General features: G+C 43.5%; 1 protein-coding gene across 3 annotated transcripts in view; it reads right to left on the reverse strand.

The window, feature by feature from the left end:
* LOC141103200 (extracellular serine/threonine protein kinase FAM20C-like) overlaps nucleotides 1-27,334 on the reverse strand; it is a 351,969-nt gene that overhangs the window by 113,534 nt on the left and 211,101 nt on the right. For all 3 annotated transcript variants that reach the window (XM_073592535.1, XM_073592534.1, XM_073592533.1), the window contains one exon: nucleotides 5,253-5,368. In XM_073592535.1, the coding sequence (XP_073448636.1) occupies nucleotides 5,253-5,368 (116 nt within the window). The remainder of the gene's footprint in view (nucleotides 1-5,252; nucleotides 5,369-27,334) is intronic.

Raw genomic sequence — 27,334 nt, forward strand, 5'->3', positions numbered from 1 at the left:
TTTCATATTTGCTTTTGGGATTTGAGCGTTAATACCCCAATCCAGTGGAACTCCTGAGCGGGGACCTGTGAGACACTTCATAACAGAGACCCAGTGGCTGGGGGACACAGCCACTTGCTCGCACGATCTCTGTGACAGGAGATCTGTCAATCCGGTAAGGGGTGTTTTTGTCTGAGGTGGAGGAACTTCCTTTATCATCACGCTCCCCAGGGAGACAGTTTTGTGCATGCTTCACTCTGTTTGAAGATTGGTGCTTTCTTTCTGTATCAGAAAAGTGTTTTTTCCTTCCAATAAGGACTGTTATCTGACTGTATGGACTTATTAACATCACCTGGTCCTTGATTCCGAGTTTTTATCTATGTTATATCCACTACTGGAATCGTGCAGTTTGTGGACTCAAACTTATACTGTTTACCAGCCATCATTCATTTGCTTTGTTCGCATTTTTATTCAATTTATATTTAATGTTTTTCACCATTAGGATTGTGTTGGTATGGTCATATTCATTCATCACGATCACGTTCACTTATTAGGCAGCGCAGCCTATTCTGCATAGGTATATATTTACCTATTTTCAGGCCGCTCAGGTCACGTGATCTGACTCCCCTGTGTCAGCCAGCAGAGGCTGCAGGGGAGAGGAGAGAGCACCAACAACGGATGGGCCGTAGCAGCCTATGGGTATACAGTACATCTTTTTTACACAGGTAAGTCAGCATAGGTGTTAAGGTGGGGTGGCATTTTTAAGATTTGTTAGGTGCAGCCTGCATTCCACTTTAACTGTATTTCTTTTTTTTTATACCTGCATTACCTATCTATCCTTACATATATCTTTGTTTCTGTTTGTATTGTTACTGTATGTTTGTCATTTATGTTAGTAGCTAATAATGCATGTTGGTGTTTGTGAGTGTTTTGGGGTGAGATTTGGTATAACTAAAAGGCAAAACTTTTTCTTTCCAATTTGGATAAAGTGAAGAGAGATTAGAACACCTATCAATTTATTTATGTATTTATTTTTTTTGCTGTCAGTGCCCCCATTAGGGAGATTCACCCTTTCTATGTATCCTGTTTACTGTTACCATTAAGCTAACTTACCTGTAATGAAGTATAACCAACATCATGCAGGCAGGTGGATCCTGAAGAAATCGTCACTGTAGTGATGCCCGGTCCTCTTCCTGCTGCTAAACTTCTGGTGCTGTGAGGGTTAATATCTTCAGGTTTTCTGTGAAGCTGCTGTAAAAACATTCTGGACAAGGACCTGCCCTTTTCTCCCTCCTCTTCCATTGAGAAAGGTTCTTTCATATTTTGCACTGCCTGTAACACGATCTGTGCATGGAGAGAGAATCCTGTGACTCATCAAACTCTCCCCCATTCACAGAACATGTTACAAGCAGTGAAAGCAATGAAAGAACCATTCTCAATGTAGGAGTAGGGAGGAGGTGTTGGGACCTTGTTGGGGACTTTTTCACAGCAGCGTCACAGAAGACTAGAACATATTAACTCTGCAAAAGATCACAAACAGGAAGAGGACTGACATTCCTGCAGTGAAGCTTTTTTACAGGATCTACCACAATGTGGGGCATGCTTCATTACAGGTACGTTAGCTCACGAAAGGCATAAAAAATGTTTTTCATGTTTAACTTCAGCTTAAAGTGGATGTAAACCCGATTCACAAAATTTGAGCTGGGCACATATATCTGCAGTGTTTTCTTATGTCTCTTCAAACCACTATGTCCTGTGGCTTTCTCCTGCTCTGTTCTTCTGTTATCAGCCTGATAACTTCTGACAAATTTTCTGACACATGAGATAAAAGGGTACTTAGGGAAATTAGTCAAGTAATTGCCAGACCATTGTTCCTAATTTTTACTGACAGTCTACTGACTGGAATGGTACCAGCTGATTGGAGAAAAGATAATGTAGCACCAATATTTAAAAAGGGCCCAAAATACATCCCTGGGAATTATGGACCAGTTAGCCTAACATCAATAGTATGCAAGCTCTTGGCGGGGATGATAAGGGACTATATACAAGACTTTAGTAATGAGAACGATATCATTAGCAGTAATCAGCATGGATGCATGAAGAATCATTTTTGCCAAACCAATCTATTAACCTTCTATGAGGAGGTGAGTTGCCACCTAGATAAAGGAAGGCCCGTAGACGTGGTGTATCTGGATTTTGCAAAAGCATTTGACACAGTTCCCCATAAACGTTTACTGTACAAAATAAGGTCCATTGGCATGGACCATAGGGTGAGTACATGGATTGAAAACTGGCTACAAGGACGAGTTCAGAGGGTGGTGATAAATGGGGAATACTCGGAATGGTCAGGGGTGGGTAGTGGGGTCCCCCAGGGTTCTGTGCTGGGACCAATCCTATTTAATTTGTTCATAAACGACCTGGAGGATGGGGTAAACAGTTCAATTCCTGTATTTGCAGACGATACTAAGCTAAGCGGGGCAATAACTTCTCCGCAGGATGTGGAAGCCTTGCAAAAAGGGTCTGGAGGATATTAGTTTTGAGGAAAGGTTGCGAGCACTGAACTTATTCTCTCTGGAGAAGAGAAGCTTGAGAGGGGATAAAATTTAAATTTACAAATACCAAACTGGTGACCCCACAATAGGAATAAAACTTTTTTGCGGAAGGGAGTTTAACAAGACACGTGGCAACTCATATCTAATTAAAATTAGAAGAAAAGAGGTTTAACCTTAAACTACATAGAGGGTTCTTTACTGTAAGAGCGGCAAGGATGTGGAATTCCCTTCCACAGGCAGTGGTCTCAGCGCGGAGCATCGATAGTTTTAAAAAACTATTAGATAAGCTCCTGAACGACTGCAACATACAGGGATATACAATGTAATACTGACATATAATCACACACATAGGTTGGACTTGATGGACTTTTTTCAACCGCACCTACTATGTAACTATGCAAAAGCAGCCTGAAATTTGTGTCGGGGAGGGAGCTATAAGTAGATTAGCAGGCAGCTTGCCATGTCACATAATACCTCTGAGAGTCTTTGCCTGTGTGGAGAGGGGGTGTGTGCCTTTCTTACAATCAGCTGTCTTGGCTGTATGTCAAGGCTTCACTGAAGTGTTAAACAGGATGAGCAAATCTCCTAACACGATCTGAACTTTCTAAACAGTATATAAAGTTGAAGACAGCAGATATACCTGTAAAAAACTTATGAAGGGAGATTTGTTTTATCTCTTTGTTTCATCTGAGGCTGTTCACTTCACTGGGTATATTTACACCCATTTCAAATATATACATTCCTTCTTGTCAAATTTTCATGATGATATTTTATATTTACATTTTAAATGATTGTTGAATAAATAATTGATGATATATTTGGTTCATACCAATAAAAAAAAAAATTTGTTTCATACTACAACAAAATCACTTCTGTGCCTCTGAACCTATACCCATGGCATAGCATACATGGTCTTATATACAGTGATACTTCGGTTCACGAACGCTTCTGTGCACAAAAAACTCGGTTCGTGAACAGAAGAGTTCACAAAAATTTGCTTTGGTATGCAAACTCTGCTTCGGTTCACAAACACTAGCCGTGGCCATCTTCCCTGCTCTGACACGTGGTTGCGACATCCTGTGAGATCGCGGACACAGAGAGACGCTGAAAGTGTACTGTGAAGACACTTACAGTATTGAGAAGCTTTTTGGTGTGCTTTTTAGCACATTCTGTACAGTACAGTATTGTACATCCCTGTGCACACTTGCTGTAAAGTTTTTTTGTGTGCTCTTTATCACATACTGTACTGTACTGGACATCCAGTATGGCGCCAAAGAAAATTCAGAGCAAGCATGGTGGCAAGAAGAAAGTGCGGAGCAGTAATGAATGTGACAAGACTGTTCAGAGCAAGCATGCTGTTGAAAAGAAAGTGAAGAGCGGTAATGCAGGTGACAAGAATGTGCAGAGCGGTAATGAAGGTGACAAGAATGTGCAGAGTGGTAATGAAGGTGACAAGAATGTGCAGAGCGGTAATGCAGGTGACAAGAATGTGCAGAGCAGTAATGAAGTTGACAAGAAAGTGCAGAGCGGTAATGCAGATGACAAGAATGTTCCTCCACGCCAGAAGTCATCTCAAGCAAGGTTAGCGTTCTCTCTCTTCACACTGTACTGTACTTTGTTTCATATATTTGTAGTTCAAAAACAAAAAAAAAAGTTCAGAACGGAATAACCTTAGCCTCCACAACATTTCCAGAATACGCCCCTTTTTTAACTAATGACACCACCAAGCTTCTAATTCACTCCCTGGTTATCTCTCCCCTTGACTACTGCAACTCCCTCCACATTGGATTACCTTTACATAGACTATCCCCCTTCAGTCCATAATGAGTGCCACTGCCAGACTCATCCACCTTACAAACCATTCAGTGTCCTCCACCTCTCTCTGCCAATCCCTCCACTGGCTTCCACTCACCCAACGAATAAAATTCAAAGTACTAACAATAATTTACAAAGCCATCCATAACTCTGCCCCCAGCTACATCACTAACCTAGTCCTAAAATACCAACCAAGCCGCTCTCTTCGGTCATCCCAAGACCTCCCATGCTTGCCTCCAGGATTTCACCAGAGCTTCTCCCATCCTTTGGAACTCCCTACCCCAATCTGTCAGACTGTCCCCTAATCTATCCATCTTTAGGCGATCCCTGAAAATACTTCTCTTCAAGAAAGCTTATCCTGCTTCTAACACTGTTTTACTTCCTCCATCAGCTCATCCCCCCACAGCTATTACCTTTTGTATAAATTGACCCTTCCTTTTTAGATTGTAAGTTCTAATGAGCAGGGTCCTCTGATTCCTCTTGTACCAAATTGTAATGTAACTGTAATGTCTGCCCTCATGTTGTAAAGTGCTGCGCAATCTGTTGGCGCTATATAAAACCTGTATAATAATAATAACCTGATTTACATTGAACCCTATGGGAAAATTTCCCTCGATTCACGACCAGAGTCATGGAATGAATTAAGTTTGTGAACCGAGGTATCACTGTACTTCAACTCTAATTATAAAACATGTTATTGTTATCAAGGCTTGGCATACCCTGGTCTTACACCCAATACAATTCTATTATTTCTTATCTTTTTCTGTCTGCACTGAATCTATGAACTAGAAAACGCCAAAGCAAGCCAGCAACAGCAACATTCATTTTGTTTATCTTCACAGAAAATGTCATGTTAAGACTGATTGATGTCTGTTTATGAATTATTCCAATAGGAGATTTTCTTACCTGGGGAGATGTAGAACGTTTTGAATAATCTTTTATCTGTAGTGATATCTCTTACTTCTTTAACGATATTCACTAGACGTCCAACCACAGGAGGAATTCTTCGAAAATCCAGGATTCTTCACAGCGAGAGGAAAGAATAAAAATCGAATACTTTATATATAAAGCTGGTTGAAAAAAATGTGAACTGTTTACAAATCTTTAGGTTCCTGCATGATGGCTTAAGAAAGCTTTATTTGATCATCCTATACATATATTGTCAGATCTTTTTCAAGTGATAAAGTTGTGTGATTGTTTAAGTGATAAAGGTAACTAACTAAAAGAGTGTGTGAACCCTTTTATTTAGCAATTAATCCATCTTTTTTGGCCATATGACAAACTAGGAGTGCATAAAGAGCACACTGAGACTAAGCACATGTAGTACCCTCCTATTTAGGTGCTAGGCTGTCAGGTAATTTTATTTTTTTTCCTTACTTTTTTTGTGCTTCTCTGTAATCAGTAGAGCGGTTGTTGATTGTGTTGGGATGATCAGGATCCCACTGGCTGCACATATGATTGCTTCTCGATGCTTTTTGGAAAGCTCCAGATCATATGTATGGGGCAGGCTAAGTTAGCAGTCTGAATTTTTATGAGGTCCCAGCCATTTCCTGGGGAGGTGTGTCTAGAAGGTGGCTGGAGAGAGCATAAATAGTCTGGGACTGGAGCAGTCTGGGTTCCTGTTCCAATAGGAGAGGCATCCAGCCTGAAGGGCTATAGCTCTCCTAGGCCAGTTAGTTGATGCCGGCCAAGAAGCTCAACAACGTCCCAGCAGACACAAAGTTGGGGGGGGGGGCTATCCATTCAAAGAAATCTCTGATGCTAAAGATGAAGGGAAATTTCACCCAGGGACCAGTCTGGAGAGTCCACTTTGCAAATGTCTACCTGATGCAGAAGCGAGGCATCCAACTACTTGATGACTCATGAGTACTGACCCGAGAGCAGGACCTGAGGGACTGTGCTGCTGTTAATCTGTCAATCTCTTGGTGTATTATTGCTAAGGCTTGCCTAACTTGGGGCATTGTCTACGGTGCCCCAGTGCTGTCCATTCCCTGAAAGTGATTGAGGGAACTGTTCTAAGATGTAGCTGCAGAGAGAAAGGTGTACTGTTATCACTAATCAGCATTTCAGAGTATCCCACAGCTCCCTACCCTATCCAAGTTACTCAGCAATGAATACAAAAAAAAGCAAACCCTAGACTATTCCTTGAGCCAGAGAAGTGAATGATGCTGACTACAGAGAGAGAGGAACCTGGAATAAATCAGCAGCTCATGCAGAGGAAGGGCTACACACACACAACTTGATATGCATTTATTAAATGGGTTTCAGCACACAATAAGCCAGAAAAAAACAGAAGGGGGAGACAATTCTAACAAGATTAAAGTTTAAACAATTCACAAAATAGGAATCCAGGGGCACCACCAACTCCAGCAACGAGCACACTCATGTCAGAGTAGCACCAGAAGTCAGAGTGCTCACATAGGGGAATACTGCCAATACAAGACTACAAGTCCCAGCAATCCCAGAATCCAGATAGCAGCCCCTGCAGAACTGCATGTCCCAGCAGTCTTAGTTTCCAACTAGCAGCACACAGCCAATACAAATCTGCAAGTCCCAGAGGGTCTAAGCTGCATTTTTGTATCTCGCTCTAGTCTCTTGCTAGTAAGACCCTACAGTGATGAGTTTCTCCATGGCTGTCTCTGGAGTAAATTCTGACTTCTAACTGCCTACGTTCAGGGCTGTTCATTTGCAGGTAATCACTGCTTGACTGACTACATGCAAGCTACTGCGAAAAGCTGCGTGAGCTGTCAGCCTCCCTTTGCTTTAAAGGATAAATTCGCCGTTTGAACATGATACACCTGTATGGTATTCCCTCTGCCTTTCTTCATATTTGGTGTCAGTGGTATAATGTTTTCTTTGTCCAAATATAACTGCATATGTTTACCAAAAAAGTTCAGCTTTTGTCTAATTGATCAAGTGGTGCTGTAGAGCATTTAGAATTTAAGATGATTCTTTAGTAAATTGAGAGAGTTGCACCCTCTCGCTCTTTTTCAGTTTTTACTAAAAGGCAAACTTATAAACATAGATATTACCAGGTGTGAGAAATGCCTACAGTATGCCCTTATACTGCTTTTTTTGCACCACCGATTTCTAAGAAAAGTATCCATAATGCTGAATTTCTTCCTTTTATAATCTGCCTAATTGTAGACTGATGAGTATATGAATTCTTTTTGTAACCCTTTACATTCATGTGAGAACTTAAAGTCGTGCCAATATGAATGGTAGTCATTGAAAATCATGGAGAATGACTTGTCATACGATTTTGCAGTACAAAATCGTGGGACAAGTCGTATAAGTGTGAAAGGGGCCTTAATGTCCTCTGAAATTTCTTTCTTACATAAGAAACTTTTTTATTATTAAAAAAACACATGATATAAACACTTTGATTAGGAGACATTTATAAAGCAGTATTTATAAAACAATAAATGTGACATTTAGCAAACATTCTTTGCAGGTGAATTAATTACTGTAATAAAAAACATGTGCACTTGATTTATAAATATACCCATCAGTATGTCAAGCAGAAGTTGAATTTGTAAACATTTCTAGAGTTAAAGAATAAAATAAAGATGGATAACTTGCTTTTTATACACATACAATTTTGTATATACACTGTATATTCACATACCCAATTTTATGGCTGCATCGAGTGCCAAACGATTTTTATAGCATTACTCCCATATGGTTGGCTTTTTGTATGATTTTATTAAGATACTGTGTTCTACCTGTAGCAATAACTCACGGTGGAGCTGCTGGTTTAAAGCGGGCTGTTACCATCACCTTTGGTACCTCAACTTCACCAGAACCGGGTCTAGGGTCCCGTTGAGCTTAATACCAGACAATGTAGGCACTGGACACTTGAGTATCTTTTCCAAGGTTTTAATAAAAAGTAACTGAAGGAAGTAGCAGGAAAGAGGTAGAAGAAGAGTTCCAGGGAAGTTCAAATACCTTTTCTTAGTGTAGTATTATGAATTGGAATCTCGTAGATGAATGTACTCTCCTTTTAGAGTTGAATCTTTGCCCGCTCAGGTTTCTCTCACTAACCTAGCAGCCAATACGTAGCAGGAACAAAAGTCTCTGCCACAGACTTGAATGCAATGGAAACCCGTACGATCCTCTGCCACAGGATGTAATGGTCTACGATGAATACCAAACACAGCACTAGAACCTTTAAGCCGACCCGGCAGTACTATGTGGTAGGCTAACTTTAGGATGCGACCTCCAACTGAGTCACCAGGCCCCTCTCCAGACCAGCACTCTGCATGATCCTTCCATGACCGGTCCTCCCCTGGGATCTTCTCAGTTGTGCAGCTTCTTCCCGCAGGACAGACAGCACAGGACCATTCCTTTGCCGCTGTGGTAGGCCCCAGACAGGCTTCTGGGCCTACCCACACGCTGCAGCAACGTGGTCCTCCCGGTCGGAGGACCACGAGGTAGTACTCCTAACACATACCTGTTGGCCAGGAGGGCCAGCAGGTGTAACGAAAAAGAACCCTAAAACATGGCGTCTGTCCCATAAATACCCTCTCCCAGAATGCAACTCGGAGGACCACCTCCACCGAGTTATCTCCGGGAAAGCGGAGCACTTACACACTTTAACGTGTTGCCTTTCCAACACCGACCCATGGTGACAACGACACCCACAGGCACAGTGCGAAACTACATGCAACACAGCCAAACTGGAACAGAGGCTAAATCGGACTATGTATGAACAAGTAACCCACTAAATTTACCTATAAGCGGTAGATTGAAAAACATACTCCCCCCACTACAATAGACATTGTCCTCAACGTCTGTCAAAATAACTCCTAAGCCTGAGAGTAGGTAATTGAACTTAAAACTTGGACAAGGGCAAGGAAGAGGAAAAGACAGTATAGACATATTACAATTTCATCATTTATACAACAACATGTTCACATCCGCAAACAAAATCACATTAGAGTTGTTACAAACCCCACTATCTATCTAGCTGAAAAGCCTAACAGCTTGATAGGAGATCCAATTGTTCCTGAAAAAAAAAACAAAGTTAAACACACACTAAATATGTACAGTATCATCACTAAACAGTTTAGAAGCAAAGCCTCATTCCAGAAAAAGAATGACACTCTCTTCCCACATATTTTCCTTTTAATGGAAATGAACTAAGATAACTTGAAAAGTCCATCCCTATCTTTGAGTGAATTACATCCTATCAATCAAGAAAAATCCAGCTAGCAAAGAGTCTTTGGATTTGAGAACGCTGGGATGAATATTATCTCTTGACCACGGAGATCTCTAGACACTGACACTTTCTAACTACATACCCCAAAGTTTTTTTTTTTCATAATCACCAATAAAACCGAGGATCTGGCAATGTCAATTTCTTTCCTAGTTTATCCACGGTAGTGATAAAGTAAACAACATCATCTTTTCCTGGTCTGCAAGTGACCACTTTGTCAGCATAGATGTGCTGACCATAGTTCCAATGTAGAAAACATCCACTGAAGCGTTCATTCATGGCAACAGAATATCCTGCTCTCCGGAAAGGTTTTGGCACAGACAAATAGTCCCAAACAGCTTCACTGTACCACTGTTCCCGGTTGGCCTCAATTTCCTGCATAATTTCCTGAGTAACATAGGGAAATTCCAGACCATATTCTGTGGCAACTCGTTTAATGAGCATTCTCTGTAAATGGGCAAGTTTAGGCAAAGGTCTATTTTTCCCCAAACCAGGAGGCACACAAGAGTTCGGTGATTTACTCACCATAGATCCGACGGGTGTCGGAAGCAAACTAGCAACTTTAGACAATGTCTCTTTGGTAGTACTGTGTGGCTCCACACAAGGTGATGTCTTCCCAGAATCCAGGGCTGTCCACTCTGAGAAAGTAAGGGCAGAAGCAACATCTTCACCCTGGGCCCACAATAGTTCCTGTGACATTGTTTCAAACAAATCATCATCACTGGAGAGATCTGACATAGAATCTATCTCCGAGTCTCTCAACTCTTCTGCTGGCAAATATTTACAAAGAGTCCAAGATATGTTCCCCTTTGATTTCTCACTCGTTCCTGACGTGGACTTCTCCAGATCCATATACTTCTCCGGCTCCAGTTCGGGTAGTCTCTGGGGTAGGCCTCGACCACAGCCGCGGGAAGCCTTCACATATCCCACCTTCCTCTGGACAGGTGCAACCGGGATAGGTGTGGTAGAAGTAGAAATGAAAGTGATGTCCGCTGATGAAGCGGTGACAGCGACATCTCCCTCAGGAACACTCTCGGTAGCAGATGAGATCACAGCCTGTTGCTCTCCAGCAGCAATGGCAGCAGTCTCCACTGTAGCAATTCCTGTAGCCCAATCCACACGATAAGCATGGGGCGACATGGTAGGTTGTTCCACTGTGAACAAATATTCTCCGCACTGCAAACATCGGACAAATGGACAGAGATGTATGGCCAGTCCTTCACACTTGTGGCAAAACATGTCCAGCCCTTCAATATCTCCAACTGTGTATAGCACAAACCTCCCCTGCGGCTTCAGACGAATGCCGGTATCTGTCAGCAGGGTTCCGGTCAGCATAGCACCCGCAGCGGTACTTGTAGGGAACATCTTGGGTCCCACAATAGACGGTACCAATGGAAAAGAAGACATGGCCACACTCTGATCCTTTCCGCACGATCATGAGGTCTCTCTTCTCCTTTGGCGCCAAACACACACACACGTCCCACGCGGTAACAAGTAGGTTAGGCTCCTCCCACTTGTTCTTCTGATCACGTAGCTCCCGGGCTTTTACATCTCAGGGTTGCGGGAGGTTAACGGCTAACAATCCCGGACTACGCCCCCACATGTAGCAATAACTCACGGTGGAGCTGCTGGTTTAAAGCGGGCTGTTACCGTCACCTTCGTTACCTCAATTTCACCAGAACCGGGTCTAGGGTCCCGTTGAGCTTAATACCAGACAATGTAGGCACTGGACACTTGAGTATCTTTTCCAAGGTTTTAATAAGGAGTAACTGAAGGAAGTAGCAGGAAAGAGGTAGAAGAAGAGTTCCAGGGAAGTTCAAATACCTTTTCTTAGTGTAGTATTATGAATTGGAATCTCGTAGATGAATGTACTCTCCTTTTAGAGTTGAATCTTTGCCCGCTCAGATAGGTTTCTCTCACTAACCTAGCAGCCAATACGTAGCACGAACAAAAGTCTCTGCCACAGACTTGAATGCAATGGAAACCCATACGATCCTCTTCCACAGGATGTAATGGTCTACGATGAATAGCAAACACAGCACTAGAACCTTTAAGCCGACCCGGCAGTACTATGTGGTAGGCTAACTTTAGGATGCGACCACCTCCAACTGAGTCACCAGGCCCCTCTCCAGACCAGCACTCTGTATGATCCTTCCATGACCGGTCCTCCCCTGGGATCTTCTCAGTTGTCCAGCTTCTTCCCGCAGGACAGACAGCACAGGACCATTCCTTTGCCGCTGTGGTAGGCCCCAGACAGGCTTCTGGGCCCACCCACAAGCTGCAGCAACGTGGTCCTCCCGGTCGGAGGACCACGAGGTAGTACTCCTAACACATACCTGTTGGCCAGGAGTGCCAGCAGGTGGAACGAAAAAGAACCCTAAAACATGGCGTCTGTCCCATAAATACCCTCTCCCAGAATGCAACTCGGAGGACCACCTCCACCGAGTTATCTCCGGGAAAGAGGAGCACTTATACACTTTAACGTGTTGCCTTTCCAACACCGACCCATGGTGACAATGACACCCACAGGCACAGTGCGAGACTACATGCAACACAGCCAAACTGGAACATAGGCTATATCTGACTATGTATGAACAAGTAACCCACTAAATTTACCTAAAAGCGGTAGATTGAAAAATCTACCAGTGCTACATACCTTGAAAGCATTTTCTATATTTACTGTTTAATAAAGTTAAAAGAGTAAAGTTTAAATAAAGTGATCCCTTGTATTAAAGAATTCTTCTGTGTTTTGTTCTTTATTTAATGAGGTTTCAATTCCTTCCATCCTCAAAAAAAAAAAATTAAAAAAATCTAAAAGTAGGGGGTCATGGGTTGGTCCAATGATGTAATAAGGATTTTTGGTCACAGCTGGTATTATTAGTGAGAGATTTTATATATATATATATATATATATATATATATATATATATATATATATATACCATATTTATCGGCGTATAACACGTGGCGGCTTATAACACGTGGCGGCGTATAACACGTGCCGGCGTATAACACGCACCCCAAGTTTAGGAGGGAATTTTAAGGAAAAAAAACCTTACATTTAAATGTCCATCAATGCAGCCTTGGCAGTGTAATTTGCAGCCTTTCAGTGTCATTTGCAGCCTTGTGTAATTTGTAGCATTTCAGTGTCATTTGCAGCATTTCAGTGTCATCTGCAGCCTTTTAGTGTCATCTGCAGGCTTTTAGTGTCATCTGCAGCCTTGCCCAGTGACACTGCAGACTTGTCAGTTTTTAAATATGGCGCTTTCGGCTCCTCTCGTAGTGATGTGGGCGGAGCCGAGCGCTGCCGACATTCATACATAGCCGAGTGTACTCGGAGCTAGCCGAACCTAGCCGAGTACACTTGGCTATGTATGAATGTCGGTGGCGCTCGGCTCCGCCCACATCACTACGAGAGAAACCGAAAGCAGCCAAGAGCCGCCGACATTCATACATAGCCGAGTGTACTCGGCTAGGTTTGGCTAGCTCCACTCAGCTCACAGTCACACCCAGTCCTGTGTTATGTCCATCATAGGGCGGGACTGGGCGTGACTGTGAGCGGAGCTAGCCGAACCTAGCTGAGTACACTCGGCTATGTATGTATGTCGGCGGCGCTCGCTCCTCCGCTCACAGTCAGCGGGGGATTGGCGGGGGATCAGCGTATAACACACACCCATGATTTTCCCCTGATTTTAAGGGGAAAAAAGTGCGTGTTATACGGCGATAAATACGGTATATATATATATATATATATATATATATATATATATATATATATATGTATAATCTTTCACTAATAATACCAGGAACTGAAGGCTTTTGCTTTTCGCCAAGAGCAATCAATGGGCAGCTTTACCATCTGAGAAGATAAAGAGCCTCATCCACAAATACCACATAAAACTTCAAGCTGTCATTTATGTTAAAGGGGGCAATACACGTAATTAAGGACTAGGGTGTGTAAACTTTTGATCAGGGTCATTTGGGTGGTTTCTGTTGCCATTATGATTTAAAAAAGAGTAAACACAGGTAATTGATAATACATGGCTTCAGCCAAGCACTAACCATGAGTGAAAGAAATGATTGTGTTATCATTCATATTCTCGGAAAAATGACCAAGAAATCATAAATTCTGCCAGGGTATGTAAACTTATAAACACAACTGTATAAGTATATATATATATATATATATATATATATATATATATATATATATAAAATATATTTATTACTTTTTTGTTGTTGTTGCTGCCTTTGGTTACTTTGCAAGGACAAGTTAAATAATAAAAATGAATTCCCCAACACCTCCAAGTGCAGCCTGCATTGTTAAATACTTACCACCCTCTCTGTTCCAGTGATATTTACTGTGCAGTTCTGCACAGCACTACACTGCCTTTCCAGCAAAAAAAATCCCTGCTGGTTCCTTTTGCACATGTGTGCCATGGCCCTATTGATTCCTACGGGTTAGCTGCGTTCGGCTGTATATCTGGAGTACAGTTCACCCATAGCAATGAATACGGAAATGGTGCATGTGCACATTAAGAAGAGGAGCAGGATATGGTAATGCCTTTCTTTGTATTACTAAAACCTAATAAAAATGTATTGAAAAAAAAAATGAGGAGCAGGCATGGATTTTTTCACTGGAAAGTCTGAGTAATGCTGGTCAGGGTCACACAGTAAAAATCACTGTAATGGGGAGGAAAGTATGTATTGTATTTAACATGGCAGGGTGCATTCAGAGGGGTTAGGAGGTTAAGGATACATTTAAAAAAAAGTGAACTTGTTCTTTAAATCTTGCTCCAACTATGACTCAAGCTAAAGCTTACAATAAATATTAAATCTCTTTTTATATGACCAGTTGCCTGAAATTGTTTGATCGTTTTTTTTGTGTGGCAGGTTAGGGAAAACTCACACTTTGATTGTTTGGAATACCTGACTGATTGGCTAAAATATCTGACACTAAATACAGTGTTTTCAAGATTTTCATACTTTTCCAGCAATGACTCTGATTACTAAATCATCTACTTCATGACTTCACTGGTGTACTTCTGTAAAGTAACTCCTATGGAACTTTACACATGACCAGCTCGATGCTGAAGGTCCAAAATAGTGCTGCCCACAAGGTGGTGTTCTACCTTAGACAAAGACTTGTGATAGCTTGCTATGGTGCTTTAAAAAGTGGTTGAAACTTTTCATAAAAAAGTGCTGCTATGCAAAAATGGCATGATCCTGTCAGGGCTGGGCTCAACCCCTCCTTCTCAAAGCTGGCCGCTCAGCGGTCAGCTAATTGCCAGCTCCTTTCTCTCCACAGTGATTCACCTGTTGATGATATCCTGCTCGTCAGTCCTGCCTACTTGAGCCGTCCAGCCCAGATGATCTCTGCCTTCGCCTTGGTCACATTTATTTTAGCTCTAGTCCTCATTACTTTATTTTTATATTTTTTTATTGATTTTAAGGAAACTTTCTCAATGTCTAGTTGGGTGTTTCTTGTTTTCGTTTCAATTCACTCAATGGATTGGTTGTTCGTGTTTCACGCCATTGAGAGGTCACAACGAGGCGTGGTTTTACTTGTCTATTTATTGCGATGAGTCAGAGCGTCGCTTGTTCCCCAGATGATGTCAGTTATAGACTAAACGTACGTTGGGAGGTCGACGCTCTGACGTCATCGCAACCTTGCTGAGAACGGGCGCTCGCTATGCCGGCCGGCGGACTGCTCTTTCATATTTTATTTCTGTAAGTGTTTTACTTTTTTGTAATAAATTGTTTTTATCGGATTTTCGCTATGGCCACCTTTCCTTTGTCCTCATGTCCTTGAGTCCATGTCCTTGAGTTCGGGTTGGTGTAACATCCATTTTCACGTCCGCAGTCACGCTGTACACAGAGAAACTTCAATAGTAGCTGGATACCTGGACTTGGGTCCGCATACAAGCTTGAATTGCTTGCTTTCTGAATTTTATGTGGTGGAAGATCACTGTGAGCGGTGTTTATTTCCAGCCCTTTTCACACTGGCTTTCACTGAGAAACATCAAGGGACTTTTCTCATTTCCATAGAAGATTTTTTGGATTTTCTACCCTATGAACTTTGCTATACACCATTCATTCTGTGTACTTATGATCTCATGTATTCATATATTATGATATTTTCTCACAGCATTTTCTGCTTTTTATTCACTTTGATATACATTAATTGATTTTTATGTACTCACATATTCTTATGGTATAGCGCAGTTTTTTCCTTGTTTTTTTCGAATTGGTGTGTATATCCCACAGTTGAACTGCTGCTTTTCAGGGTTTTTTTTTTTTCTGCGGTAGCGCTGTGTTTTTTTGTTTTCATCTCTAGAGACGTTCTCTTGGCTGACATTTCTTCTGGCTTCAGATCCTGCTTGCTGTTCTACTACGCTCATCTCTGGCTCCCTGACATTTTGGCTTGTCTGACTATCCGTTCTGGTTCCTAAACTCTGGCTATGTTTTGACTACATTTACTCTGTTTTACCTTTTTATTATTATTATTAAACAAGTGTGATTTAACTGTACTTCTGTCTAAGTTTGATTCATGGTTTCTGACAGTAGGTGAAGGCCATGAATTCAGAAGATGCAGTCAATCCACTTGTTGGTAATATTTTTTCCAGATTGGATGAGCAGGATCACCGCATGGATCAGTTTGCCATGACGTTACAAATGCTCTTGAGTCGCACAGCTCCCCTGGAATCTCCCACTGTGGCTGCTCCGGTACAACCTGTGCTGCAGGCCATCCCTGCTGCTGCTCCAGTCTCTGTGCAGGCACCCGCCTCGAGCATTACCTCTATAAGAGGTATGTCTAGTTCCGCTCCGCTTCCCCAGGGATTTGGGGGCGATCCAGTCCAAATGCAGAGGGTTTCTCAACCAGGTTGAGATATACTTTGAGATGCTGCCCCAAGCGTTTCCCACGGACAGAAGCAAAGTAGGTTTTGTGATATCTTTGCTTTCTGAGAGAGCTTTGGCCTGGGCAAACCTTCTACGGGAGACACAAAAACCTGTTGTCTGGAGTTACCCTGAGTTTGTGGCCTCCTTTGACGGGTATTTGACGTTCCGCTTCTGCTGCCAAGTGCCTCATGTCCATCAAACAGAGTACGAGAACTGTTGCCGATTACGCCATTGAATTCCTTACTCTGGCAGCAGAGGTTGCTTGAAACAATGAGGACCTCATGGCTGCTTTTTCTCATGGTCTCTCCGATACCATCAAGGATGAGATAGCAGCCCAAGATAACCTCCCCCATGCAACACCCCATGTCCACAGATAAAATCATTACTTCCCTCATTCAACCCTGCTACTATTACTGAGGTTGCTAAACTTTTATCTAGCACTCATCTAACCACCTGCCCCCTGGATCCTGTTCCCTCGCAAATGCTACGCTCACCCTCTGACTCGATTCTACACTCTCTAACTCACATTTTCAACCTCTCCCTCTCTTGTGGCATCTTCCCAAACTCTCTAAAACATGCGCTAGTCACCCCCATACTTTAAAAGCCCTTACTGGACCCCACCAATCTTAACAACTTACGTCCCATCTCCTTACTCTCCTTCTCCTCCAAACTTCTTGAAAGACTGGTCTACAACCGACTAAGCGACCATCTGACCATGAATAAACTTCTTGATCCCCTTCAGTCTGGTTTTCGCCCTCAACACTCCACGGAAACTGCTCTCCTTAAACTCTCAAATGACCTACTAATGGCTAAAGCCAGCTATTCTGTACTACTTCTCCTGGATCTCTCTGCTGCCTTTGACACAGTGGACCACCCCCTCCTCCTAAAAAAACTCCACTCCTTTGGTCTCCATGACTGTACTCTTCTCTGGTTCTCATCCTACCTATCCCACCGCTCCTTCAGTGTCACTTACAACTCTACTTCCTCCTCTCCTCTTCCTTTCTCCGTTGGGGTCTCCCAAGGTTCTGTTCTTGGACCTCTCCTTTTCTCAATCTACATCACCTCCTTGGGTCAGTTGATTGCCTCCCACGGCTTTAAATATCATCTCTACGCTGATGACACCCAAATCTCTCTCTCCACCCCCCAGCTCTCTCCATCTGTCTCCTCACGCATTACCAACTTACTAGCAGACATATTAGCCTGGATATCACATCACTTCCTCAAACTCAACCTATCCAAAACCGAGCTCATGATATTTCCTCCCTCAGGTGCCACTTCCCCTGAATTCCCTATCAATATCAATGGCTCAACTATCAACCCATCTCCCCACGCCAAGGTCCTAGGTGTAATCCTGGACTCTGAACTAACCTTTCGACCCCACATTCTATCACTATGCAAAACTTGCCGCCTCAATCTCTGCAACATCTCCAAGATACGTCCCTTCCTAACCAATGTCACCACAAAGCTTCTAATCCACTCCCTGGTCATCTCCCGCCTTGACTACTGCAACTCCCTCCTCATTGGTTTACCGCTAAATAGGCTATCCCCACTTCAGTCCATCATGAACGCTGCTGCTAGGCTCATCCACCTCACAAACCGCTCAGCGTCTGCTACACCCCTCTGCCAATCCCTCCATTGGCTGCCACTCAGTCATCGAATTAAATTCAAGATACTAACTATAACTTACAAAGCCATCCACAACCAGGCCCCCAGCTACATCTCTAACCTAGCCACAAAATACCAACCTAATCGTTCTCTTCGCTCCTCCCAAGACCTCCTGCTCTCCAACTTCCTTGTCACCTCATCCCATGCTCCCCTTCAGGACTTCTCCAGAGCCTCCCCCATCCTCCGGAATGCTCTACCCCAATCCGTCCGATTTTCTCCTACTTTATCCACTTTCAGATGATCCCTGAAAACTCATCTCTTCAGAGAAGCCTATCTGGCCCCCACCTAACAACTGTACATTTATCTTCTCAATCAGCACATCACCCACAGTTATTACCTCTTGTATCTCTTGACCTTCCCTCTTAGATTATAAGCTCTAAGGAGCAGGGCCCTCTGATTCATACTGTATCAAAGTGTATTGTATTTGTACTGTCTACCCTCAAGTTGTAAAGTGCTACGTAAACTGTTGGCGCTATATAAATCCTGTATAATAATAATAAGATATACCCACTGAGCTGGAGAAGTTGATCAAGTTTGTCATCCTCATTGACTCCAGACTCAGAGAAAGACTTCCTTTTAAGGAGCGCTTGCGGAAGCCTCCTGTATATTTGTCTCTGAACTTTGCAGTCCCACCCTTGCCTCCCTCACCTCTCATGCCTACTGAGTCGGCTGGTGAAGGTGAACCCATGCACTCGGGCTCCACGTGTCTCTCTGCGGATGAGAGAACCCTTAGGAGGAGGGAGAGATTGTGCCTTTATTGTGGCCAGGCAGGTCACTTTTTGAAGTCTTGTCCTACCCGTCCAGGGAACGCCTGAACCATGAGGTCCTGTCATGGACAGACCTTAGGTGGCCTTGTTTCATCCCCAGTTATCCAGAAGGATAAGCCCCTGGTTTTGGTTATCCTTTCTTGGGCTGAGTCGTCCGTCGAGATACAGGCTCTAATCGACTTTAGGGGCTGCAGGCCTGTTCATTGATGCTGCCTTTGTATCGAAGCACTCGATTCTGCTGCAGCTGCGTGACACTCCACTTGCCATTGAGGCTCTTGACGGGAGACCTCTACAGCCTCCCCATGAGACTGTTGTCCATGGCCGTAGGGGCTCTTCACCATGAGATAATCCAATTCCAAGTTACTTCCTCACCTAAGTTTCCGCTGGTTATTGGTTATCCTTGGTTACAGAGGCACAACCCCTCTTTTGATTGGCTCTGTGCTGAGGTTCTCTCTTGGTCGCCACAATGCAGTAAGTCATGCTTCCAGAAGGTAGCCAAGGTCCTGTACACTTCCTCACTCTCCTCCCTGCCGGAGGAGTACCGCGATTTTAGCAATGTCTTTGACAAAGGTCAAGCCAGTAGTTTGCCTCCACACCAATCGTATGATTGCGCAATTGACATTCAACCTGGTGCCATACCCCCTCGTAGCCAGGTTTACCCTTTGTCTGTCTTGGCAGATACGGCCATGGAGGGGTATGTTGCAGACGCACTTTCTTGAGGTTTCATCCGCAAATCCTCCTCTCCTGTTGGTGCTGGTTTCTTCTTTGTGAAGAAGAAGAGTGGTGAACTGAGACCTTGTATTGATTATAGGGGTCTCAATCGTTTGACGATTAAGAATGCCTATCCATTTCCGTTGATTACAAAGTTATTTGACCGCATCAAGGGAGCTTGATTTGAGAGGGGCATACAATCTCGTGAGGAGTAAGAAGGGCAACGAGTGGAATACTGCATTTAATATCAGAACAGGCCATTATGAGTACCTCGTAATGCCTTTTGGCCTTTGTAACGCCCCGGCAGTTTTCCAGGAATTTATTAACGATGTCCTCCGAGATTTGTTGCAGTTATGTGTAGTGGTTTATCTCAACGATATCCTCATATTTTTCAAGTCCCTGGAGACTGCTGTTTTTTCGATGGACCAGAGAAACTTTCACCTTGTGGTTGTGAGATGACAGCCATCTGCGGTCAGCATGGAGTCCGTACCTATCATTAGCATTTCGCAAAGCCTCCTGGACTTGTGCCCAAGTGGAACGAAGACCACGGAAATGCTCCTCTAATGCAGGAATACTGCAGAACAAATGAGTCATGCAACATGGAAGGTTGGAAACCATAGTTCGCCATAAATGGGGACAATCGGGAAGCAGAATTCAAGGCACTATTGTGAGCAAACTGCCCATAGTAATAGATCTGACCAGTTGTTATGATGGTCTGAAATATAGCAACGTAGGAATTGCTCCAAGGACTGATTGGCTTGTTCTGACGCCCCATTAGACTGCGGTGATACGCAGAAGAAAAAGCAGGCTGAATTCCCAACTGTGCACAAAAGGCTTGCCAGACCCGGGACACAAACTGACTACCCCTGTCCAAGACAATCACCTTGGGTAGCCCATGTAAGCGAAAGATCTCCAGTTCCTTAGAAGTGGGCAACTTCTTAAGTGGAATACAATGAGACCTTTTTGAGAACCAGTCAACCACCATAAGGATAACTGTGTTGCCCTGGGAGTTGGATAACTCCACAATGAAATCCATAGACAGGTGGGTCCAGGGCCTCTCTCCATTGGGGATGAGTACTAGGAGACCCACTGGAAGATGTTGTGGAGTCTTACTCTGAGCACACACGGAACAGGCAGCTACGAAGGCGGTTACATCAGCATGTAGACTAGACCACCAGAATTGTTGGGAAATGGCCCAAAAGAGTTGATTCTTCCCAGGGTGGCCAGCAGCCTTGGGAGAATGGTAAGTTTGGAGCATGGCAGTACGGAGACTCTCTGGGACAAAGCAGCGGTCACAAGGTTTCTCAGGAGGAGCACAGAAGGGCGCCAACACCAGTCTCAGAAGCATCAACCTCAAGGATAAAAGGTAACGTAGGATCAGGATTAGGGATGAGCCGAACATCCCCCTGTTCGGTTTGCACCAGAACATGCAAACAGGAAAAAAATGTGTTCGAACACGCGAACACCGTTAAAGTCTATGGGACACGAACATGAATAATCAAAAGTTCTAATTTTAAAGGCTTATATGCAAGTTATTGTCATAAAAAGTGTTTGGGGACCATGCCGTTTTTATCAATGAACTTCTATGTGTATTGTCGGACCGGCAATGCATTAATAGCCGCAAGTAGTTTTAAATGACTTTTTTTCCTTTGAAATGTCATTTTGCTGTCAGACTGTTCTAAACACGGGAAACATGCGCCCCTTTACAGGCATACTATAGACACCCCCCAGCTATGAAATTTAAAGGGATATTACACTTTTATTGTTTCACTTTAAGCATTATTAAACTCACTGCTCCCGAAAAAACGTCCGTTTTTAAAACTTTTTTTTGCATTGATACATGTCCCCTGGGGCAGGACCCAGGTCCCCAAACACTTTTTATGACAATACCATGCATATAAGCCTTTAAAATTAGCACTTTTGATTTCTCCCATAGACTTTTAAAGGGTGTTCCGCGGCTTTCGAATTTGCCGCGAACACCCCAAATTGTTCGCTGTTCGGCGAACTTGCGAACAGCCGCTGTTTGAGTCGAACATGAGTTCGACTCGAACTCGAAGCTCATCCCAAATCAGGATGTGCCAACACAGGAGCAGAAACAAAGGCAGTCTTGAGACTCTCAAAGGCCTTAACGGACTCTGGAGACCAACTCTGTGGGTTACCGTCCTCTCTGGTCATATCAGTCAGGGGCTTGACCAGAGACGAGAAGTTACGAATAAACTTCCGATAATAGTTGGCAAAGCCCAGGAAACGCTGCAAAGGACGTAAACCCATGGGTGGGGGCCACTGTAGGACAGCTGAAAGTTTCTCTAGGTCCATCAAAAAAACAGCAGTGGAAATGACATAGCCCAGGAATTTAACCTGTTCACGATGGAACTCTCACTTCTCCAGTTTACAATAGAGAATGTTCTCTCTTAGTTTCTGAAGCACACGACAGACATCTGTGTGGTGGCTCTCCAGGGACTTGGAAAATATAAGGATATCATTGAGATAAACCACCACACATAACTGCAACAATTCTTGGAGGACATCGTTAAATTCCTGCAAAACTGCCGGGGCGTTACAAAGGCCAAAAGGCATTACGAGGCACTCATAATGGCCTGTTCTGGTATTAAATGCAGTTTTCCACTCGTCGCCCTCCTTAATCCTCACGAGATTGTATGCCCCTCTCAAATCAAGCTTTGTGAAAACCATTGCTCCCTTGAGGCGGTCAAATAACTCTGTAATCAATGGAATCGGATAGGCATTCTTAATCGTGAAACGATTGAGACCCCTATAATCAATACAAGGTCTCAGTTCACCACTCTTCTTCTACACAAAGAATCAACCAGCGACAGGAGATGAGGATTTGCGGATGAAACCTTGATAAAGTGCGTCTGCAACATACTCCTCCATGACCTTATCCTCCAAGACCAAAAAAGGGTAAACCCAGCCTCGAGGAGATATGGCACCAGGTTGAACGTCAATTGCGCAATCATATGGCCGGTGTGGAGGCAAACTGCTGGCTTGAAATTTGTCAAAGACATCGCTAAAATCACAGTACTCCTCTGGCAGGGAGGGGAGTGAAGAGGTGCACAGGACCTTGGCTACCTTCTGGAAGCATGTCTTACTGCATTGTGGCGACCAGGAGAGGACCTCAGTATGGAGCCAATCAAAAGAGGGGTTGTGCCTCTGTAACCAAGGATAACCAATAACCAGTGGAAACTTAGGTGAGGAAATAACTTGGAATTGGATTATCTCATGGTGAAGAGCCCCTACGGCCATGAACAACGGAACAGTCTCATGAGTCACATGGGCAGGCTGTACAGATCTCCCGTCAAGAGCCTCAATGGCAAGTCATGTGTGAACTGCAGCAGAAATGAGTACTTCGATACAAAGGCAGCATCAATGAACAGGCCTGTAGCCCCAAAGTCCATTACAGTCTGTATCTCGACGAACGACTTAGCCCAAGAAAGGGGGCCAAAACCAGGCACTTATCCTTCTGGATAACTGGGGATGAAACGACGCCACCTAAGGTCTGTCCATGACAGGACCTCAAGGTTTGGGCGTTCCCTGGACGGGTAGGACAAGACTTCAAAAAGTGACCTGCCTGTCCTTATTAAAGGCGCAATCTCTCCCTCCTCCTAAAGGTCCTCTCATCCACAGAGAGACACGTGAAACCCAAGTGCATGGGTTCACCTTCACTGACTGACTCGGTACCAGGAGGCATGGGAGGTGAGGGAGGCACAGGTGGTGCAAAGTTCGGAGACAAATGTACATGAGGCTTCCGCAAGTGCTCCTGTAAAGAGAGTCTTTCTCTGAGTCTGGAGTCAATGAGGATGGCAAACGTGATAAACTATTCCAGCTCAGTGGGTACATCTTGGGCTGCTATCTCATCCTTGATGGTCTCAAAGAGACCATGAGAAAAAGCAGCCACGAGGGGCTCATTGTTCCACGCAACCTCTGCTGCCAGAGTACGGAATTCAATGGCGTAGTCGGCAACAATTCTCATACTCTTTTCGATGGACATGAGGCACTTGGCAGCAGAAGCGGAGCGTTCAGGAACATCAAATGCCCTTTTAAACAAAGCCACAAGCTCAGGGTAACCCAAGACAACAGGTTTTTGCATCTCTCATAGAGGGTTTGCTCAGGCCAAGGCTCTCTCAGGGAAGCGGAGCAGAACCAGACATACCTCTTATAGAGGTAATACTAAAAGCGGGTGCCTGCACAGAGACTGGAACATCAGCAGGGATGGCCTGCAACATAGGTTGTACCAAGTCAGCCACAGTGGGAGATTCCAGGTGAGACGTGCAACTCAGGAGCGTTTGTAACGCCATGGCAAACTGATCCATGTGGTGATCCAGTTCATTCAATCTGGATACCAACAAGTGGAGACAGAAGTACAGTTAAATCACACTTGTTTAATAATAAAAGTAAAAAGAACAAACGTAGTCAAAACATAGCCAAAGTTCAGTAACCGGATAGTCAGCCAAGCCAGAAGTCAGGGATCAATTTAGTGGAACAGCAAGCGGTATTTGCAGCCAGAAGGTATGTCAGCAAAGCAAGTCTTTAAACAGGAACGCAGGAGCTGAGACGAAGGCAGAGATCCTTTGGGCTGGACAGCTTAAGTAGGCAGGACTGACAAGCAGGATATCATCAGCAGCTAAGTAACTGTGGAGTGATAGGAGCTGGCAATTATCTGACAGGTGAGCGGCCAGCTCTGAGAAGGAAGGGCGGAGCCCAGCTCTGACAGGCTTGTCTGACTATCTGTTCCGGTTCCTGAACTCTGGCTATGTTTTGACTAAGTTTACCCTTCCCACCCAAGGTACGTCCAGGGACATCCTTGACTTTGCAGGGGTATATCTGAATGATGCCTGCAGCTACAGACATCATTCAGATATCTTCTTTTAGTGCCGTCAATTCTCGACATCATAAGAATGATCATAGCGGCTGTTCCTCCGCTTGATTGTTCTTACGGGCGATGGGAGGGGACGCCCCCCCTTCCGCCGCCCTCCGGTGCTTCTACCGACTTCATTGAGTCGGAGACAGGATCCGCCGGCCCCCGAATGGTGATCATAGAGATTTCCGGCGGATCTGATGGTCGCCGGAGTCTCTATGATCGTTCAGAGGCCCGGCCTCTGCATTCAAAGGAATGGTGGCGCCTCGGCTGGGAAGCCCAGATCGTTAATTTTTTTTTTGATTTCAAGCTTCCCAGCCTAGAGGTGAGATGTGGGGTCTTATTGACCCCATATTTCACTGTAAAGACGACCGATCATGCCATATTCCTATTACAGGGGATGTTTACATTCCTTGTAATAGGAGTAAAAGTGAAAAAAAAAAAATATATATCTATATCTATAGATATAGATATATATAGATATATCTATATCTCTATATCTATATATAGATATATCTATATATCTATATATAGACAATAAAATTAACAATAAAAATGTTTTTTAAAGCGCCCCTGTCCCCGTGTGTTTGCACGCAGAAGTGAACACATACGTAAGTCCCACCCACATATGAAAATGGTGTTCAAACCACACATGCGAGGTATCGCCGTGAACGTTAGAGCGAGAGCAATAATTCTAGACCTAGACCTCCTCTGTAACTCAAAATATGTAACCAGTAAAAACATTTAAAGCGTCGCCTATGGGGATTTTTACGTACCTAAGTTTGGCGCCATTCCACGAGCGTGTGCAATTTTGAAGCATGACATGTTAGGTATATATTTATTCGGCGTAACTTCATGTTTGACATTATGCAAAAACATTGGGCTAACTTTAATGTTTTTTTTTTTTTAAAGCATGAAACAGTTTTTTTTCCCAAAAAAAAGTGTTTGAAAAATTGCTACGCAAATACCGTGCGAGATAAAAAGTTGCAACAACCGCCATTGTATTCTCTAGGGTCTTTGCTAAAAAAACATATATAATGTTTGGGGGTTCTATGTAATTTTCTAGCGGAAAAATTATGAATTTTACATGTAGGAGCGAAATGTCAGAATTGGCCTGGATGTGAAGTGGTTTTAAACAAGTGTGATTTAACTGTACTTCTGTCTCAGTCCGATTCATGGTTTCTGACAGATCCAGAAGTTTTTACTCTTTTTGGACAAATTTTATCTGCGTGAAGATTTGACATTTTAGTGTTAGATTTTAAAAAAATAAATATGTCTTTATCTATAATTTTAAATCAGATGAAGATCGAATTATGTTTTGAAAGCCATTCTTAAAATCCAGACAGCTTCTCAGGGAGAATGTAATCTATGAACGTAAATTAAAAAGAACCCATGACACAAAAAGCCTTGACCAAAATGTTAAGAACTCTGGCTGGCTCTACAGGTGAATAGATGTATTTTGATGATCTCATCTTTAAAATGAGCAAGGATCCAAAATAGTTTAGATAAGAAGTTCAGGCTAGTTTTTTAAGATCATTTTTTCTCTTCAAAAGCATATACATTGAACAATGCTACTGGCTTATATCTACTTCTATAAAAAGAAGAAATACCCTATTGAGAGAGAAGAATAGCAAGAATCACAAAGTCTAGTAGATAATCTTCCTTTAAAAAGGCTGAAAATGTGTAGTAGTGGCTCCTTCCTTAGTCATCATTAGCATTACACTTTGAAATATACGTCATGTGTGCACTGCTTCCTTGTTTTTAAACATAAATAGGGATCCTTTCAGGCGCAATGAGGTGGGGTGAGAGCTATGCCTCAAATGGAACTACATTGGTGCACTGGAGAGGTAGGCAAGCAGTGTCCACATAAGATGGATTTCCAACTCTTCATAATTTTTCACAAGGTTTGTAAAAAGAACCTTTGCTTGCACCTATCACAGACATTTAACTAGACAGTGCTGGATCCCTTTGTGTTTGAGCATCCAGCACTGCAGTTGTACTGGTAGCCCTGTTGAGTGCAGCAATCTGCTGCCCAACATTTGTCTCCTCCAGAGAGTGGTGCAGCTGAGCAGGAGCAAGTGCTGAGGTAAATGAAACCACTGAACACCAATGCTAGGGAATTATTGCTGCACCCACTGAAGGCCAACGCTGGGATTTATTGCTGCATTCACTGTACACCAACGTTGGGGGAAAATGGATGCTCCCATCTGAACACCAATGCTGGGGGTCATTGCTTTAACAACTGAACACCAATGCTGGAGGTTTATTGCTGCAACCACTGAACATCAATGCCGGGGATTTATTACCGCACGCATTCAACACCAATGATGGTGGCTTACCCTTGTATCATTATACCCATTTGAATCACAATTAGCTACTTTTTTTTTAATCTGAGCATATTTAGAAATCGGTTAAATGTCTCACATACTCTATTTTTTAGTAATGTCATTATTACTGTGACAGACCCAACTGGGGCAGGGGCTTTTGGAGAGGACTGCAGTGTAGCCTCTTGCCTACTGACTATGGGCCCTGGCTTTCGACGAGGCTCTATTCTTTGAGAGTTATGTGCCTGGGGGACCCTTGGAGTGTTTTTGCTTCAGATTCAGGTCCATGTCTCCCTGAAACACACAGAGTTTGGGAACCTAGGACCTGGATAAAGATTTGTTTTGTGCCCAATTCAGCAGTGACTGCTTTACCCCCTCCTAGACTGTAAGACTCAGAGCAGATGTTAATATAATCAGCTCAAAACAACCTGATGCTGGGGTCTCCTGCTATAGTGTTTACTAAGGTGTCTTTCTGCCATGGTATAATTTGCCCATTGTGTGCCTCCTAGGTATGAATCCCCATTTTTAAT

This window comes from Aquarana catesbeiana, linkage group LG07 (assembly GCF_042186555.1).
Source record: "Aquarana catesbeiana isolate 2022-GZ linkage group LG07, ASM4218655v1, whole genome shotgun sequence".
Lineage (NCBI taxonomy): Eukaryota > Metazoa > Chordata > Amphibia > Anura > Ranidae > Aquarana > Aquarana catesbeiana.